Genomic DNA, 20,443 nt, shown 5'->3' with positions numbered 1-20,443 from the left:
AAGGTGTCTTTCAGTTTGGCAAACAAGTTTGTGAACATTAGCTGGAGCTTCCTGTTGCATCCAAAGGAAAGTTTTGAGTGACAGGCTGTTGGAAAATGAATTTCCCACACAATTCTTTGGGTCTCATCCCAACACAGAAGAAATCTCGCAACTTTCTCTTGTTTTGGTGGGGAGTCGAGGGCAAGAGGTGGTTCACTTTTCCCATATACAGTACTTAACACCGACACCAAAATGCCTTTTGCACGTGTTTTGGCGTTTGCTCGCGACAATAAATTTCTGAGTCACTCATAAAAGGCCAAGGATACAAATTACCACTCGAAAGGTTCTGATGGCTGTCTTTGTGTGCTATTCTGATTATCGCAGACCAAGAGCGTGGAAGATCACGGTTTGCGGGGTCTCGTAAAACTGACAGTCATTATGCAGGTGCGTTAGGTCACCGGGTCAAGACGTTTGTTTGGTCGGTATTTGGGTAATGTTTGTCATTAAATCAATTAAACTTGTTTCCAACGAGGGTGCTGAATAGAGGTGAATCTGTGCAAAGAATGGGCTGGGTGTGATCATGCAGCTTGTCTGGGTGCGCCTCTGGCAGTGGACACGGCTCAGGGTCCGCTCAAGGAGGTTCGGACCAGAGAAAGGCTCAGCAGGTCGTCTAGCCCCACCACTCACAGTCTGACACTGATGAATGTGTACCCAAGCATAACCCTGGTGGATTCCCCAACTCCTGCTTCATCAAAATAAGATTAATGGAGACCAATGGTGTTTGGGTGAAATTTAATGAAACCCTTTGGGTCGGGCAGACTTATCTGTCTCGAAGGGCTTGTCCGCTTGCTTTGTGTGCGGCTCTGATTGAGGCGGTGAATGCGCTGAAGATCCTTTCACACGGGATGGACGGTGTACCAGGCTCTTAAAGTTATGGCCTGTCGTTTCCACGACAGGCGTGACTGACACCAGGCCAGGCCGTCCACTCCTACTGCCTCTGAATGGTGGTGCTGAACTTTTTCGTTTGGGTGTTTCATTCTGCCAGAAGTTTCAGCTTTATTTTACTTTCATGCCAATCAGCCAAACATGGTGGGTCTGAAATGGGGAATGGAAAGTGAACGCAACAATTTTTCATTCCCCTTTTCAGATAATTTGCAAAACATGGGCCGATCATGGACTGCCATCACAAATCAATGGTGGAACAATTCAGTTGTTAGACAGTTTAAAAGTAAGGTGTACTTTTTATGTATATATATATATATATATATATATATATATATATATATATATATATATATATATATATATATATATATATATATATATAATAAACAATAAGTTGGTGGCTTCGTGATGAAATTATGGCATCCCAAAGGTTGGGGCTCAAATCCAACGAAAAATAAGTTGCGTTAAGGATTTGGGTTTTGAGCTACGGCAAACGGATCTAATCTCAGAAAACTACCCATGTTGCTATTGAATAATCAACAAATAAAAACGCAATGAGCTCATAAATGAACTTCAAGAAGAATGATATACCATCCACGGTCAGCATGTGATGTCAGCACTTGATTGCCCTCGATGAAACGAGGGACGGGTAGACAAGAGGTTGGTTCTTCATGCTGTCAGGGCAATGTAGGGTGGCCATCAATAGCAATGCACAAACAGGCAGCCCTGGGAAGAATGCACCTCGCTCAACAGAAAAAAAGATCATATGAAATGCAGCAGGTGCACTGCATGCATGGGGCAGGGAGGGGGGGGGGAGGGAGATTAATAATGTTTGGGTCGTTTTTGGTAGTTTAGCTATGTTGAAAAAAAAAAAAATTAAAAAAATTACAAAATAATCAAGCAACTCTTGAAACGTTAAATGTTTATTAGTATGTTGGATGGTACCATTGGCATGTTTGATTTCACGCTCGCCAAGCTCTCTGCGGTGACACCCCGGAACGCATGGATTTTAGGGAAACAGTGGTGGAGCCTCGGGGCTGTAATTTGGACTGATCTATCGGCCTAATCGCTTTATTGGTAAGTCATTGTGCGTCACGCCCAGTGCATTACATACCAATGTCAGTTGCTACGCACCACGCTGGGCCCCCACTGGATGGGAACTCCCTCGGGTCTCCGGACTCGAGCTGCCGCCTGAATGACCTCACGGTCAGGGATGATGAAGCCCAGAGCCGGGGAGCGTGGACAATGAGGATTATGGCGAGAGGAGAAGACTCCCCGGCGAGCACCGAGAGTATCGTGCCCTCGACGTGACTATGTCTTGGCCATGGTAGAGCGCAAAAACATCCAGAGGCTCCTGTTTAGAGGGGATGATAGTCTCTTATGGGATGTTGGGCATCACGTCCACACGAGGGTCTGTTAAATGGACCTTCTATGCATATCTATTCAGTTTAACAGTCCAATCGGGCATTAGTACTGACCACCCACCCCCCCCCCCAAAGAAAAAAAAATAATAAAAAAGTACCACACTGGAAGGGGTCACAGTTTTGGTCAAAGACATTCTTGGACTTCATTGTGTGGAATAAACATTTTGCTAAAATAAACCCAAACAAGGAAAAATAACCAAAACACACTTTTAGCAGAAACCACGAGATTTCCTTTACCATCCCCATCCACCTCTTCCTTTCAGAATCAATGGACAAAGATAGTTTTCAATCAAATTAGAGGCAGAGGTTTCAATTGAAGGTAACCATAGTAAAATAAACAAAAAATGAGGGGGGGGGCAGGAGGAGTTCATGAATGGGTGCATCACAACAGTCTCCAAAGCCCTGTGCTTAACAGAAAGATTTTAACTTGGTTTGGAGAGCAATCAGTGAAGGAAGAAGTGTCACTCAAAAACATCTGAATTAACCCTTTGTCAGCCAACTAAGTTTGTCCATGGGAGGAAAAATGAGACGCAGGATTTCTATATATATTTTTAATGGTCTTCCAATAAAGAGTGGATAAAAAGACTCCAAAATCAAAAAATATAACGATAAACATCCCAATCTCAAAATCTCAGTTGTTGCCTCCAAGAAGTCAATCAGACCAAGCTACAAGTAAGTTGGCAGTGGACATCTGATGGAGTTTAGCAGATGTTAACCAAATGGTCCAAAAGTTGTGCAGCCAAGATGCATTAAAAAAAAAGAGAAAAGGAATCAGATGTCCTGAAGGCAGCCAGGTCCAAACCACGTTTGTAGACCAGATGTACGTTAATGGTCAAATCCATCTTGCTATCCACAGAAAGTGACATTTACTGGCACTTTGAATGTGAAGCAAATGATTGGGAAAAGCTTTTGCCTGCGGTTTCAGAACACGATGCTCCAGGGGTTTGTTGTACCTCATCGTGATACAAAAAAAAAAATATATATATATATATATATATATATATATATATATATATATATATATATATATATATATATATATATATATATATATATATATATATATATATATATACATACAAGCCGGTAGGCGACATGGGTGGTCGCTACATAATTGCATACTAGTCATACAGTTTTTGACGGATCGGGCTGAAATTTTTTGACAAAGAGGTTGATTATAGTGCGCATAAAAGCACAGAAGCCAATTTTTGATTTTCGAAGAAATTATTTTTTTAGGATATTTCAAAAATTTCAGTCCCGTTGCTGGGCAACGGTGGCGTCCATAGCAACGGTGCTCAAAGGCATACAACTAGATCCTGGTATGTACCTACCTGTCAAGTTTCATCAAAATCGGTTGACTCCTCTGGCCTCCAGAGCTGTCCATTACATACAAACAAATGGAAAACCTGAGAATAATAGTGGTCTAGCGACCACCCAATACATACATACATACATATTATATTATATATATATATATATATATATATATATATATATATATATATATAAAATTGCACACAAAATGCAGTTTGTTCACACCGTTTGGTACAAGGGGCACAGCACATGAAAGATTAGCCCTGGTGAAAACAGAAAAAAAAAAAGATTTCCAAATCGAGCTGCAAACTACAAGGCCATCAATGAAAATAGCAACACCACCAGAATGATTTTTTAGTTTTCAACCAAATCAGAAAATTATGCTCCATAATCACAAGCCCCTCTGGGGGAAGTTTATGGCCAAGTGGAACTTTTTTCATGGTGCTGGCGATAGCTCACCTACCCTTTGGGCGAAGGACACCGGAGTCTTTAACGTTCACCTAATGTCAGTAAACGGGATGCCCAGGTTAACGTCTATCCGATGGACTGCACACACACTGATGAATCACCCTGCCTATGAAACACCAGGGTGGCAGTTTAAAACTGGGTGTGGATTCAAACCCAAGCTCGACAGCTGAGAGGTGAGTGCACGTACCTCTAAATCCATCCTGCCAGCACCAAAAGAGGAATTCCTAAAAAAACCATTTTAAAGATTCCCTCGAATGAGATGAAGATCATGAATACATTTAATGCATCAAACTGAAGCATAGCCAAACCGTCAGGGAACTGCCAAAGCAGCACGGATGCTGTCAAATCTGGTATGATGAGGACAACAACGACCAACCTACAAATTAGAGTATTACAACGCTGGGAAGGCAATGACAAACCACGCAGTATAACCCTTGCCAAGAAACTGCCTCAATAGTACTGACACTACGCAACAGAGCATGGGTACATCAGAAGCAAAATATTTGAAAGTGAAAAAAAAAATCCTCATCAAAAAATTTAAACCTACGTTCATTGAAAACGTTGATGAAGCAGAACGCCAAAAGAAAATAAAAGTCAACAATCAAGTGTTCATACTTTATTATCTTACAGATGGACTTTTCAAACATCACCCTTTTCAAAAGCTACAAAATCCCACCACAAACCATCACCCAACACCCAAAGCAGCAAATGTTTAAATCATATTCTCATTTATATCCCAAAAATAATCTCAGTCCAACGCATCTCACCCGCAGTTGGCTCGGGTCGAAAGCAAAAACTCAAATCACGTTAGTTGTGCACGCACAAAGCGTTACCACCAGGCACATGGAAACCATTGTAAATAAATAAATAATCATTTGGACAGTTTCACTTGTAGGAAAGGAATCAAAAAACCCCAAATCCCCCTAAAAAGGCAATCGATAGACAACACCAACAAGATTGAAAAGATATCGATATATACATATATATATCTAAATCTATATCTATATATACACAAAAGGGGGGGGGGAGAGATAGAAAGTTGTTCCACTCTCAGTTACTTCAAGAGTTCCACCTTTATACAGTACAGAGTGCGATGCGAGTTGAACACCTGTGATGCTCAAGTCAGAGGGTGCCGTAGCGGCCCGACGGTCCGCAACTCGAAGCATTGCTCACTCGACTAATTAATTTGAGGGTGTGTATTTTGCATAAAACCTACACACAGGTGTAAGAATATGATACGAGAGAAGAGCAGGATTGTAGATGGTGTGAACAAAACACTTGCAAGTCATTATGAAGTTCAATTGGCGAGCAAACAATCTCGTGGTTTGGTGTCAACAAAATTTAACATATCCGAGATTCTGCAAAAGATCAAAACAACGTATTTGCTCCACAAGGAACCTTGAGTGAACGAGGTGGTTAAACGGCTATCTTCGTAGCCGCCTCGTCAAGATGAAACCTTCATTTATGTTGCTTCAGCTGCGCCGAGAGCCAATCGAGACCCTCGAATAGACCCTCACCGCTGGTTGCACAAGTCGACTGGACAAACCATTGACGGTTGCGCATTGCGTGCATGCCCATCTTGTCTATGACATCAGTATCCGTCATGGCATTGGGAAGATCCTGAAAGCACAGACGTCAAAACAAACCACACGTCCTTCAGACCGGGCTCTTGACTCGAAATGAGTCACTTCACTTTGGTGATACAAAAAGACGATAATAATCTGTGCAACAGGAGGAGGAGGAAGAGGAAGCATGTGGTTCAGGAGCGGTGAAAGGATGCTCAATGACGCATTAAGAGCTTCACAGGCTAGAAGGTGAGTTTTCACACTTCATAGGCTAGAAGGTAGCCAGGCCATGGAATCAAATTTGTTCATGGTGCTGGCGGTGTCGCCTACTCTTCTTGAAAGGACACCATGGGATCTTTTAACATCTAGCAGCTAAAACTAGAAGAGACACCCAGATGAATGTACTTAATGATGCAACGCCCTGTCTGCAAAGCAACCAGTTGGACTGTTTATAGAGTTGGCTCAGGAATCGAACGCAGACTAGACGACTCAGATGCAAGCACGCTCCCCTTTTGCACCATTTCATCAGAGTCGTGGTTTTGAAGACCTAACTCGGTTCAAACTTTTTCTGCACTATTTAAATCAAACTACTTCATATGCAGAAAGGTTTTTGTCATCATTTTTATGTTGTACAAATTATTAATTTGCATTAGATAATGACAGTTGAGATAATCCATTCTTCAAAGAACAACAAACAAAGCAAAGCAACATAAGAACTTGGAAAGAGTACTACTCCACCGATTGTACAGGGAAGCTTGAAAGTCTTGTTCAACCTCCCCAATAAAGCATTTATTCTTAACCTATTTAATAATCAGATTTTATCATGCAATACTTACAATAATTAATCAGTCATGGTATGTGTATGCACTCCATCATTCAGATACAATAGGTGATTAATTATTGCGAATATTGCACCATAAAAGGGTGCAAGAATTAATGTTTTTTCTGGGGAGGGGTAACATGACTTTCAGGACACCTTGTACAACAATCAGCAACGAGCAAACTTGGTGTCAGGCGACGGTTGATCGGTGACCCACGGACTTCCTCAAACCTCATTCCTTTAGTTAGTGTTATTGCTTGCATAAAAACTTGCTTTTACAATGATTGGACTGACTTGTTTGGTGGATGAGACCACAACACTTTGGTCTAAATGTATGCGGAGACCGTAGGTGGACGAGTAATGAGGACAATGGACTGGCATCCCACAGGTTGTGGGTTAAAATCCATCCTATAGGCTGTGGGCAGCAATACCAAAGACTTTGAGCATTCCTGAGGCCAATTAGTCACAACAACCTTGTCACTACCAGACCGTGGATTAAAAAACCTAGCTTGATCACATGTGTCCTGAAGGGTAGACTGGAGGGAGGAGCGGTCGGGGTGGGAGAGTGGAAGGGTTCTGCCTGATCTTCCTGGCATCATCTCTGAGCGATGTCTGTTCCCTCATTGAGATTGACTCACCGATAAATTTTGAGGGAAAAATCGAAATCCTCTGAAAAGCAGCACTGCCTAAAAATCCCTCTAAATGAATTGAAAATAAAAACGTTTCCAGAATACCATCCTGGTGATGTACCAGAGTTAGTGACCCAATAACGGCAGGAAGAGGTACGCACCTTCTTGTTCGCAAACACAAGTAGCACAGCATCCTTCAACTCATCCTCGGCCATCATTCGCACCAACTCCTCACGAGCCTCAGCGATTCGCTCAGTGTCATTGCTGTCCACCACAAATATCAAGCCTGCAACAGGAAAGCAGCCCCGACCGTGTCAGGTCAATTGAATGTTTTCATTGGTGAACAAGATGCATCAAAGGCACTGGTTAAATTAACAAATAATTTATTGATTGAAGCATTGATTGAATCAGCATACAAGATTGAAGAAAAATGAAACAAAAAACATGCTCGTCAGTGGTGTTGCACAAGGCCCTTGAAACTCATTCAGTACCTAGAAAGTACTTGTTCAGCCTCTCCTTATAGCATGGTGGAAGGCTTGTTTCTACAATTACTGACCCCAATTTTTAATGGTACCTCAAGTTTCTTAAACTCCAAAAAGTGCTGAACTACCATTTTTGTTCGTTTCTTCCCCTTTTTTCTGCCAATGTCTGAGATTTATCTCGGATACGGCTGGGACGTTCAGAATGAAACTTTGCATCAATAATAGGAATAAAATGTGTGCGGGGTTGACAATTTTTGACCTTGACCTAATTTAATGTCATGACAATTAGAGACAACATTTTTCATCAAAGCTCGAGGTTTGTACGATCGGAACGAAATTGCCCTCCCTAAAGTGTTGGAGTAAGGCGCATTGACACATATTTACATCATACCCCTCCAGGTTAAAGGACAAGGTCAAATGGTGGTTTGGAAAAAAAAATCATAATAAATAAAAAAAATTTTGTCAATGAGGAATCTCAAAGACCGCTCAGCATTCCAAGGTGTTCTTGCATCATAATAAGTGTACCTGCACTCAAGTTGTGCACTTGATATTTATTTAGTGTCGACCTAATTAACAAAAAACACCTTTTTGATCATAAAACTCGATAAATTTCGTCCGATTTTCATAACAGTTTAATGGATAGATTGCAGATGTGGACACATTTTCTTAATTTACACTCCATCCCTAAATGTTGAAAGTCAAGATCACATGGTGGTCCAAAAAATAATATAGCATTCATTGGATCGTGGAGGTTGAAATTTGGTCCAAATGTATGTGGAGACTTTCGGTGGACGAGTGATGAGGACAATGGACTGGCATTCCTTAAGTTCTGGGTTAAAATCCATCCTATAGGCTGTGGGCAGAAATACAAAAGACTTGGAGCATTCTTGAGGCCAATTAGTCACAACTACCTTGTTACTACCAGACTGTAGAATAAATAAAAAACGCAGCTCGATCACATGCTCTGAAGGGTAGGCTGGAGGGATGGCGGTAACTTTGTGATCAGATATTTAGTTCGTATAATCTTGATGCAGTCGTAGTGGTGAAACAGAAACGGTGGTTTTGCGTACAGGATTGTCAAAGAGCTGTCAATCCAGTCATTTTAACAATTTTAAACTCCCATTCTGTCACCTGTACATAATACACACACACACACATTAAAGTGTTAATTTATTAAAATGGGAAAAAACAAAACTATTATATCACCTCTGATATCTCAGCGAAACCCATTATAATGGGATGGGATGACCTGCATCAAAAAACAAACAACCAAAAAGAATTAGCCACTTCAAAGACCATATTCCCACCTTGCGTGTTTTGGAAGTAATGACGCCACAAAGGCCGGATCTTATCCTGCCCACCAACATCCCACACAGTGAAACTGATTTTACGGTATTCAACAGTTTCAACGTTGAAACCTGCGGTCAACATGAGACATTACAATTCAAAGAGCAGCACAAATAATGGTTGTCATCAGTTTAAGTTAGGGTGGCTTGTTAGTATTCCCAGAAATGCATAGTAACCAAGGTACAAATGCCACATGTGCAATTCATAGTGTCAAAATGTCATTTAAAGTGTACTGATGTATTTGTCCTGCAGGAGCTTTATGTGCAAGCTTCTTCCTGAGCGTCAGATCAATGGATAATAGAATAAAACAAGAAAAATAGTGATTAGAGATTTCAGACCCTCACCAGGATTTTTGTATCGTTTTGTATAGTATATTTTGTGTGGTGTTTGTGTACTGGTGTGTCATGTAATTAATTAGACATAACTAGAACTGCCACTTTATAACTTCTGGCAGTGATGACTGGGTATCAAGACGTTCCGCTTTGATCGGACACTAAACACTGACCCATAACATTTATTATTATTCAATTGAATTTAGAATGGGATTAAAATGAATTCAATTCAGATCAAATGCAAGACCAAATAGGTACAGTCCTGCATTGGAGTCATCAGAAGGAACCCAAACAAGAAAAAAAGCAAAGATGAAGTCATTAGGAGGAACCTTGATACGATTCAGCTGCTACTCCTCTACCCTCAAACCAATCCAGGTGTAGCCAAGTGAGCCTTATTCAAACAAAAAATAAATAAATAAATAAAATAAAACCCACATAAAAATAATAATAATAATAATAATTCTGGCTGCCAGGCCGTGTATCCGAAAAAGTTTAAATTTCAGAATATATTCCCTATGACCATCAGATCATAATTTTGATGTTTGACATCGATTGATGATGTGGTTCAAGAGAAATAATTTGTTTTTAAGATTCTCGCTCAATTCAATATGGCTGCCAGACCATGTGACCTATCAATTATTCGTGAATACCCTGGTATCCCCATGGCTTGGGGAACTTTTGTGTGAAGTTGTCCCTTGATCTGTCCAGTCGTTCTGGAGAAGACTTTTATACGTTTTCGGGCAAATCCAATATGGCTGCCAAACTATGGGACATATGACATCATATGTGTGAACCTTTTGTTCCTCATGGACAGGCAGTCATTATGTGTAAAGTTTCGTCTCAATCTGTTCAGCCATTTCAGATAAGGTTTTTTTATTTCATTAAAAAAAAAACAATATGGCTGCCGAATCATGTGATCGATGACATCATCTATTTTTGTTGTTTTCTTTCTGTTGACCATTTTATCCCGAGATAACCCTCAAAAATTTTCATGTTGATCGGATGTGGCATTCTAAATATGCAATGATGTCATAACGAAGGCACCTTTGACATCATTAAAAAAAAAATAATAATAATAATAATAACCACACTCATTCCCCATGAGGAGTAATTGCATTGTTGTGCCATTCGATGTGCCAAGCTTCCATTTTTCCCTTGAAGCTTTTCCGTTTTTCCAACATGGCTGCCACCCCATGTGACCTATGGCATCATCATTATCATTGCAACATTCTACATGAGTAGTCACGTCAATGGTGAAAATTTTGTCTCAATCCGATAAGTAGTTGCGGAGAAAAACACGAAAGTTCTGTGCGGACAAGCGAACCCAGATGCAATACCCTCTCATTTGGCGAGGGTAAAAATACGGCTGCTGAACCACGTGACCGATTCAGTCAAAATTTTATTTTGTTTTTTAATGTGGACCCATTTATCCATGACACTTAAACATTTTCACACTGATCAGATGTAGCATTCTATGTATGCAATTATGACATCATAAGGAAGGCACCGATGATATGATTAAAAAATAAAATAAAATAAGTCACTTATTCCCCATGAGCAAGTCGTACTTGCCAAGTACCAAGTTTAAATGTTTTCCTTGGTGTGGTTTCAGATACAGAGGTGCAAAGTTTTTCCAACATGGCTGCCACATGATGTGACCTATGATGTCATAATTGTCATTAAAACATTCTACATGAGTTGTCACTCCTATGGTGAAAATTTTGTCTCAAGCGACAAGCGGTTGCAGAGAAAAACACTCATGTTCTGTGTGGACAAACAGACAAACGGACCCTTTCCTCTGGCGAGAGAAATAAAATTAAAAAATAAAATTTAAAAAAGTACAAGTATAAAGTCCAAATTATATCAAAAGTTTAAAATACAATGCAACCCTATCATCTATAATATAGCCCAAAATTTGTTCAGGATGCGAGCGCGAACTTGCATCCTCTTCGCCAAGGACTCCAGCGGGATCTTTAACGTCCACAAACTAATGTCGGTAGACTGAACGCCCAAGAGGGATGGCACACACGTCCCATGGATAGAAGTACACCAGGATGGCAGTTTACACCTGGGTCGACAGTCAAAACCAGGCTGGACAGCTCAGAGGTGAGCGCATACCTCTCGGCCATCCTTCCAGCCCGAATGTAGCATTACAGAGCCAATGGTAGGGCATTTCTCTAACGCAAAGCACAGAGCAAGCAAGCAATGTGCCACGAGTGTCCTTGGAGAAGCTTACACGTTTAAAGAGATGAAATTCCATTTCTGCAATGGTTAAATAAACCAATTTGGAAGGTTCAGCATTCACAATTGACAATGTACAACAGTCAATATTGTGGGAAGTGTGTATTAGTCGTTTGTACCTGCCCTATGAGCGATCGTTCTCCAAGAGTGCACCATGTTCTTCTAACACAAATTTATTTGGGTGATGTATCAGCAACAGACCTCTACCTTGATCGGTCCCTAAAATAAAAATAACCCGGATTACGTACATAAAGCAAAAACATGCGTACTGCTTATGTGCACGTATACCACATCGTGGTGATATCGCTCGGATAATTCCAATCACACTCGGTCATGAGATTACACCAGAGGCATGAAGCCGAAATGTATTGTTGCCTAACGACTCCAACCTTTTGATATTTGATGATCATTCTAACAGTCACTTCGATTGTTTTTACAATAAATGGAAAACTTGTCAGTAGGGCATGGTGATTGTGGACACACGATATATATATATATATATATATATATATATATATATATATATATATATATATATATATATATATATATATATATATATATATATATATATATATATATATATATATATATATATATATATATATATATATATATATATATATATATTTCAGGTTACACTTGTGGGTGTCATCATGCCAGCTGTCCAACCAATGGCTATAAAAGCAGACATACAAACACTTGCTCCATTATAAAGAACATTAGCAGAACCACAACAAACAATCCCAAGAAAAGGGGAGGTGAGGTGTATATTCTACCAAACATTAAGGGGGGGAGAGAGGAGAGGAGAGAAGAGAGGAGAGAAGAGAGGAGAGAAGAGAGGAGAGAAGAGAGGAGAGAAGAGAGGAGAGAAGAGAGGAGAGAAGAGAAGAGAGGAGAGAAGAGAGGAGAGAAGAGAGGAGAGAAGAGAGGAGAGAAGAGAGGAGAGAAGAGAGGAGAGAAGAGAGGAGAGAAGAGAGGAGAGAAGAGAGGAGAGAAGAGAGGAGAGAAGAGAGGAGAGAAGAGAGGAGAGAAGAGAGGAGAGAAGAGAGGAGAGAAGAGAGGAGAGAAGAGAGGAGAGAAGAGAGGAGAGAAGAGAGGAGAGAAGAGAGGAGAGAAGAGAGGAGAGAAGAGAGGAGAGAAGAGAGGAGAGAAGAGAGGAGAGAAGAGAGGAGAGAAGAGAGGAGAGAAGAGAGGAGAGAAGAGAGGAGAGAAGAGAGGAGAGAAGAGAGGAGAGAAGAGAGGAGAGAAGAGAGAAGAGAAGAGAGAAGAGAAGAGAAGAGAAGAGAAGAGAAGAGAGGAGAGAAGAGAAGAGAGGAGAGGAGAGGAGAGAGAGGAGAGGAGAGGAGAGGAGAGAGAGAGAGGAGAGGAGAGAGAGAGAGGAGAGAGGAGAGAGGAGAGAGGAGAGAGGAGAGAGGAGAGAGGAGAGAGAGGAGAGAGAGAGAGGAGAGAGGAGAGAGAGGAGAGAGAGAGAGGAGAGAGGAGAGAGGAGAGAGGAGAGAGGAGAGAGAGAGAGAGAGAGAGAAGAGAGGAGAGAAGAGAGAGAGAGAAGAGAGGAGAGAAGAGAGGAGAGAAGAGAGGAGAGAAGAGAGGAGAGAAGAGAGGAGAGAGGAGAGGAGAGAGGAGAGGAGAGAGAGAGAGAGAGGAGAGGAGAGAGGAGAGAGGAGAGAGGAGAGAGGAGAGAGGAGAGAAGAGAGAGAGAGAGAGAGAGGAGAGAAGAGAGAGGAGAGAAGAGAGAAGTGAGAGGAGAGAAGAAAGAGAGAAGAGAGGAGAGAAGAGAGGAGAGAGGAGAGGAGAGAGGAGAGAGGGAGAGAGGAGAGAGGAGAGAAGAGAGGAGAGAGGAGAGAGGAGAGAGGAGAGAGGAGAGAAGAGAGAAGAGAGAAGAGAGAAGAGAGAAGAGAGGAGAGAAGAGAGGAGAGAAGAGAGGAGAGAAGAGAGGAGAGAAGAGAGGAGAGAAGAGAGGAGAGAAGAGAGAAGAGAGAAGAGAGAAGAGAGAAGAGAGAAGAGAGAAGAGAGGAGAGAAGAGAGAGAGAGGAGAGAAGAGAGAGAGAGGAGAGAAGAGAGAGAGAGGAGAGAAGAGAGGAGAGAAGAGAGGAGAGAAGAGAGGAGAGAGGAGAGAAGAGAGGAGAGAAGAGAGGAGAGAAGAGAGGAGAGAGGAGAGAAGAGGAGAGAAGAGGAGAGGGGAGAACCTATTGTAGGGATGGTGGTGACAATTTCCCCCAGTTTCAGCTTGTAGAGGATTGTCGTTTTCCCTGCAGCATCGAGCCCCACCATGAGAAGACGCATCTCTTTCTTCCCAGTTAGTCTGTCAAAAAGTGAGTGAAAAATCCCCATCACGATGTCCTCTTGGCACTTGAAGAGAGAAGAGAGAAGATGAGTTTACAGGGGGAAGGGGTGGGAGGGACAGGCTGAATGGACTCTGAGCTATTGTCATAGTTAGACAACACATTCATTACATTGCTGGTTCAAATGACAAAAAAAAGTATTCTTATCACGGGTACTGTGCAAGCTACAGAAACAGTCATCGTGTCAACAATTCTGCAACGAGGTCTGTTGATACCATTAAAAGGTAGGAACACTTGGAGGTGTTCCATTTCACCCAAGACACACCCGTCCCTCTAGATTCGGCCAAAGACTCAATCACAAGCCCAACGTGCAAACTTGTGAGGAGAGTTTATAGGGTTTGTAGATACGCCACATCTAAAAAAGGGACTCGATCGTTTATTTTGAGAAGCCATTGCCAAACTTTTCACTTTGACACTGATAATCTTGAGAGCAATTTAAATCGATATACAAGCTTTCGGCGAGTCAATCGAAAAGGATAATAATTTGGCTTATTTTGTTGCCCATGGAGCAGAGGGAGCATGGTAGGCAAGACTGAATGAGAGGCTAAAGACCCAAAGGCTATTTTCAAGGTTACGGTATAAAAGCATCGCAGCTTGTTCGAGGGATTTCAGAGTCGAGATCCAGATTAACAGAGAGGTGAACTGCGCAGGTATTTCAAGCCGACATCAAATAAATCACCTTTTCAATCAAAACTTCCAGGCAAAGCAATCACGTTCCAATTTGTTCACCAGTGACTTCAAGACTCAACTTCAAAATATTTAAATCCTCCATTGATCAGACATTTCTACCTCTGCCACTGAAGGTGAAAGGAGGTTATGTTTTCACCACTGCCTGTTTGTTTGTGTGCAGGATATCTCAAAAAAAAAAAAAATTGTGGACGTATTCGGATTAAGTTTTGTGGGCAGTTTGGGTGTGTGACAAGGACAAACTGATTCGATTTTGGATTAGTGTTTCAAATGATTCCTCACCATTGAGAGATGGGGTTAAACAAATATCTCAAAACGTTGTTGACGGATTCGGACAAAACTTGGCGTATAGGTTGTGTGCGTGACAAGGATGAATCGATTTGACTTTGGTGAAGATCCGAACCCAGATCCGGATATGAGAATTTTTTTCATTTCTAAACAATTTTTCACCACTGAGAGATTGGGCCAAAAAACGAGATACTGTATCGCATGATATTTCAAACATTTATTGGCCCAACATCTTCTCGTGGATCAGGCATTGCACGGCGGAGGTATGCGCTCTACGTAGTGCCCTTAGAGTTTATCATTTCCGAGACTTCACTGGAAATGGACAATTTGACAGCAGGTGAGATAGTTTGTGTCTGTTTGCACTTCGGGTCACAAAGACGTCACATGAAAAGGTTCGCCGTTGCTTCGACTGATAGCGAGCATGACTCATATCCATAGAGAAATACGTTTGGGCGTTCACTTACACCACCTAGCAACAATGAAGTCACAAGCACAAACCAAGAACCTCCAGCACGAGTTTTAAGGGTCCTCAGGCGGGTGTGCTCGAAACAGCATTTCCTGTGCACTACAGACCAAGACGGACAAGGATGACAGTCCGTTTAACTTGGACAGATACAATTTTTCGATCGACATCCAGAACACGTGAGGAGAGCCTGTACCTCGATGCAAATAGTTGATATCAAAGATAAATGTATGGGGAGACCAAGTGTGAGGTCATTTCAAAAAAAAAAAAGTTAACGTGACATGTGGGAAGCAACAGTCAAGGTGAAGTACTTGGTATGGAAAACTAATTACTGTCAACCAATAACATTGTTGTTTACACGTTCATAGTCTAAGCAATGACTGATTGCTGTTTGGCTTTAAGAAATCGATGTATGCAAAAGGTTAGTTATGCACGAGTATTCGCAATATTTAGTGTTTTAAAGCTTGCACTCACCCATGACAGTTATTTGTAATCCCTCGACCCTAACCTCAGCACCTGCCCAAACCGTTGTCCACCCCTCCAACCCAATCCACTTTTTTTTTTTTTTAAACCGAACACGCTCTTCACCGACCCATATTGATATCCGCCAATTTTCAGGCAGCAACAAACCAACCACCTTCCCTCGACAAGCTTTTACACAACACTCTCCACCTACACCTTCAACTTGGCCACCCAGCAGTTTATATCGCTCCACCTCGTCAACATCCACCCCCCCACCCCCATTTATCACTCCACTTGCCACCTCATCAATCCCCCACATCACTCCACTCGCCACCCCATCAATCCCCCACCTACGTTCTACATCACTTCACTCACCTCATCAATCCCTCTCCCCCTTCTACATCACTTCACTCACCACCTCATCAATCCTCCCCATTCTACATCACTTCACTCACAACCTCATTAATCCTCCCTCCCCTTCTACATCACATCATCAATCCTCCCCACTTCATCAACCCCCCCTTCTACATCACTTCACTCACCACCTCATCAATCCCCCCATTCTACATCACTTCACTCACAACCTCATCAATCCTCCCCCCATTCTACATCACTTCACTCACAACCTCATCAATCCCCTCCATTCTAAATCACTTCACTCACCACCTCATCAATCCTCCCCACCCCTTCTACCTTCTACATCACATCACCAATCCTCCCCATACCTTCCACATCACTCCACACCACCTCATCAATCCCCCTTCTACATCACTTCACTCACCACCTCATCAATCCCTCTCCCCCTTCTACATCACTTCACTCACGACCTCATCAATCCTCCCCCCCATTCTACATCACTTAACTCACAACCTCATCAATCCCCCCATTCTAAATCACTTCACTCACCACCTCATCAATCCTCCCCATTCTACATCACTTCACTCACAACCTCATTAATCCTCCCCCCTTCTACATCACATCATCAATCCTCCCCACTTCACTCACCACCTCATCAACCCCCTTCTACATCACTTCACTCACCACCTCATCAATCCCCCCATTCTACATCACTTCACTCACAACCTCATCAATCCTCCCCCCATTCTACATCACTTCACTCACAACCTCATCAATCCTCCCCCATTCTACATCACTTCACTCACAACCTCATCAATCCTCCCCCATTCTACATCACTTCACTCACCACCTCATCAATCCCCCATTCTACATCACTTCACTCACAACCTCATCAATCCTCCCCCCCATTCTACATCACTTCACTCACAACCTCATCAATCCTCCCCCCCATTCTACATCACTTCACTCACCTCATCAATCCCCTCCATTCTAAATCACTTCACTCACCACCTCATCAATCCTCCCCACCCCTTCTACCTTCTACATCACATCACCAATCCTCCCCATGCCTTCCACATCACTCCACCTCATCAATCCCCCCTTCTACATCACTTCACTCACCACCTCATCAATCCCCCCCATTCTACATCACTTCACTCACAACCTCATCAATCCTCCCCCCCATTCTACATCACTTCACTCACAACCTCATCAATCCTCCCCCCCATTCTACATCACTTCACTCACAACCTCATCAATCCCCTCCATTCTAAATCACTTCACTCACAACCTCATCAATCCCCTCCATTCTAAATCACTTCACTCACCACCTCATCAATCCTCCCCACCCCTTCTACCTTCTACATCACATCACCAATCCTCCCCATGCCTTCCACATCACTCCACACCACGTCATCAATCCCCGCTTCTACATCACTTCGCTCACCGCCTCATCAATCCCTCTCCCCCTTCTACATCACTTCACTCACGACCTCATCAATCCTCCCCCCATTCTACATCACTTAACTCACAACCTCATCAATCCCCCCATTCTAAATCACTTCACTCACCACCTCATCAATCCTCCCCCCTTCTACATCACATCACCAATCCTCCCCGCGCCTTCCACATCACTTCACTCACCACCTCATCAACCCCCCCCCATTCTACATCATTTCACTCACAACCTCATCAATCCTCCCCCATTCTAAATCACTTCACTCACAACCTCATCAATCCTCCCCCATTCTAAATCACTTCACTCACAACCTCATCAATCCCCTCCATTCTAAATCACTTCACTCACCACCTCATCAATCCTCCCCACCCCTTCTACCTTCTACATCACATCACCAATCCTCCCCATGCCTTCCACATCACTCCACCTCATCAATCCCCTTCTACATCACTTCACTCACCACCTCATCAATCCCCACCCCATTCTACATCACTTCACTCACAACCTCATCAATCCCCTCCATTCTAAATCACTTCACTCACCACCTCATCAATCCTCCCCACCCCTTCTACCTTCTACATCACATCACCAATCCTCCCCATACCTTCCACATCACTCCACACCACCTCATCAATCCCCCCTTCTACATCACTTCACTCACCACCTCATCAATCGCTCTCCGCCCTTCTACATCACTTCACTCACGACCTCATCAATCCTCCCCCCATTCTACATCACTTAACTCACAACCTCATCAATCCCCCCATTCTAAATCACTTCACTCACCACCTCATCAATCCTCCCCCCTTCTACATCACATCACCAATCCTCCCCGCGCCTTCCACATCACTTCACTCACCACCTCATCAACCCCCCCCCCATTCTACATCATTTCACTCACCTCATCAATCCCCCCATTCTAAATCACTTCACTCACAACCTCATCAATCCCCCCATTCTAAATCACTTCACTCACAACCTCATCAATCCCCCCATTCTACATCACTTCACTCACAACCTCATTAATCCTCCCCCTTCTACATCACATCATCAATCCTCCCCACTTCATCAACCCCCCTTCTACATCACTTCACTCACCACCTCATCAATCCCCCCATTCTACATCACTTCACTCACAACCTCATCAATCCTCCCCCATTCTACATCACTTCACTCACAACCTCATCAATCCTCCCCCATTCTACATCACTTCACTCACCTCATCAATCCCCTCCATTCTAAATCACTTCACTCACCACCTCATCAATCCTCCCCACCCCTTCTACCTTCTACATCACATCACCAATCCTACCCATGCCTTCCACATCACTCCACCTCATCAATCCCCCCTTCTACATCACTTCACTCACAACCTCATCAATCCTCCCCCCCATTCTACATCACTTCACTCACAACCTCATCAATCCTCCCCCATTTTACATCACTTCACTCACAACCTCTTCATTCCCCTCCATTCTAAATCACTTCACTCACAACCTCATCAATCCCCTCCATTCTAAATCATTTCACTCTCCTCCTCATCATTCTTCCCCACCCCTTCTACCTTCTACATCACATCACCAATCCTCCCCATGCCTTCCACATCACTCCACACCACCTCATCAATCCCCCCTTCTACATCACTTCACTCACCACCTCATCAATCCCTCTCCCCCCTTCTACATCACTTCACTCACGACCTCATCAATCCTCCCCCATTCTACATCACTTAACTCACAACCTCATCAATCCCCCCATTCTAAATCACTTCACTCACCACCTCATCAATCCTCCCCCCTTCTACATCACATCACCAATCCTCCCCGCGCCTTCCACATCACTTCACTCACCACCTCATCAACCCCCCCCATTCTACATCATTTCACTCACAACCTCATCAATCCCCCCCATTCTAAATCACTTCACTCACAACCTCATCAATCCCCCCCATTCTAAATCACTTCACTCACAACCTCATCAATCCCCCCATTCTAAATCACTTCACTCACCACCTCATCAATCCTCCCCCTTCTACATCACATCACCAATCCTCCCCACTTCACTCACCACCATATCAACCCCCACCCCATTCTACATCACTTCACTCACCACCTCATCAATCCCTCTCCCCCCTTCTACATCACTTCACTCACCACCTCATCAATCCCCCCATTCTACATCACTTCACTCACCACCTCATCAAACCTCCCCCTTCTACATCACCCCACTCACGCCTTCCCCGAGCCCCACACACCCCTCTCGCATTTTCACGACCCCTCACTGTACCATAATACTGTCCCATGACGCCGACACCACCACCCTCTTCACCTTCTCATTCTATTTTTCACTTCCTCGTCTCAACCCCCGAGATTCTTCACAATCTCACCAACCACACTTCGACGTCTTCGCTCCACTTTCAACACTCACAACCATCTCCTTCTAACCCGCCCCCCAACTTAACCTTCCCCCTCTCCACTGCATTCCTCAACAACCTTTTCCTCCCCATCTTTGGCCAACACTTCTTCCTCATTGTGCGCAAATCGTACGATCGCTCAAACGACTCTTCCCGAAACCAAACAACCATCAAAGCCGCAGCACGCCTCGGATTCGCCCATCTCGATTCTTTCTTTCTATATTCTTCTCGACGGCACAGATTTCTTGGAAGTCCAAGTTATTAATTGACAGTATGACAGACAAGCCGTCCACAAAACAACTCATACCTGATAAGGTTGAAAAAGGCCACAAAAAACGAGACGGCAGCGCCCAAACTACGCATGCGCAGAAAAGGCGCGTATTGTGGAAGATGAAGAAGAAAAGAGAAGAAGAAGAACATTAA

The 20,443-nt window shown here is 43.1% G+C and overlaps 1 protein-coding gene across 3 annotated transcripts; it reads right to left on the bottom strand.

The window, feature by feature from the left end:
- Positions 1-4,731: 4,731 nt before the first annotated feature.
- On the bottom strand, positions 4,732-20,439 carry LOC147028210 (ADP-ribosylation factor 1-like). Of its 3 annotated transcripts, none has more exons than XM_085878393.1 (5): positions 20,328-20,439; positions 13,736-13,898; positions 8,934-9,044; positions 7,306-7,430; positions 4,732-5,750 (listed from the first exon to the last, which is right to left on the bottom strand). In XM_085878393.1, exons 2-5 carry the CDS (start codon positions 13,878-13,880, stop codon positions 5,589-5,591), a joined length of 543 nt encoding a protein of 180 aa, XP_085734519.1. In that variant the 5' UTR covers positions 13,881-13,898; positions 20,328-20,439; the 3' UTR covers positions 4,732-5,588. The 3 variants fall into 3 exon arrangements, with proteins under 3 accessions (XP_085734519.1, XP_085734521.1, XP_085734520.1); XM_085878395.1 differs by lacking the exon at positions 20,328-20,439 and adding an exon at positions 15,331-15,418; XM_085878394.1 differs by lacking the exons at positions 13,736-13,898; positions 20,328-20,439 and adding an exon at positions 11,666-11,919.
- Between the last annotated feature and the right edge of the window lie 4 nt (positions 20,440-20,443).

Source organism: Eptatretus burgeri, chromosome 4, assembly GCF_056783735.1.
Source record: "Eptatretus burgeri isolate ZD-2024b chromosome 4, Ebu_testis_v1, whole genome shotgun sequence".
Taxonomy (NCBI): Eukaryota; Metazoa; Chordata; class Myxini; order Myxiniformes; family Myxinidae; genus Eptatretus; species Eptatretus burgeri.
The sequence above is the reverse complement of the archived record's forward strand: the minus strand, read 5'-3'. Positions and strand labels throughout refer to the sequence as shown.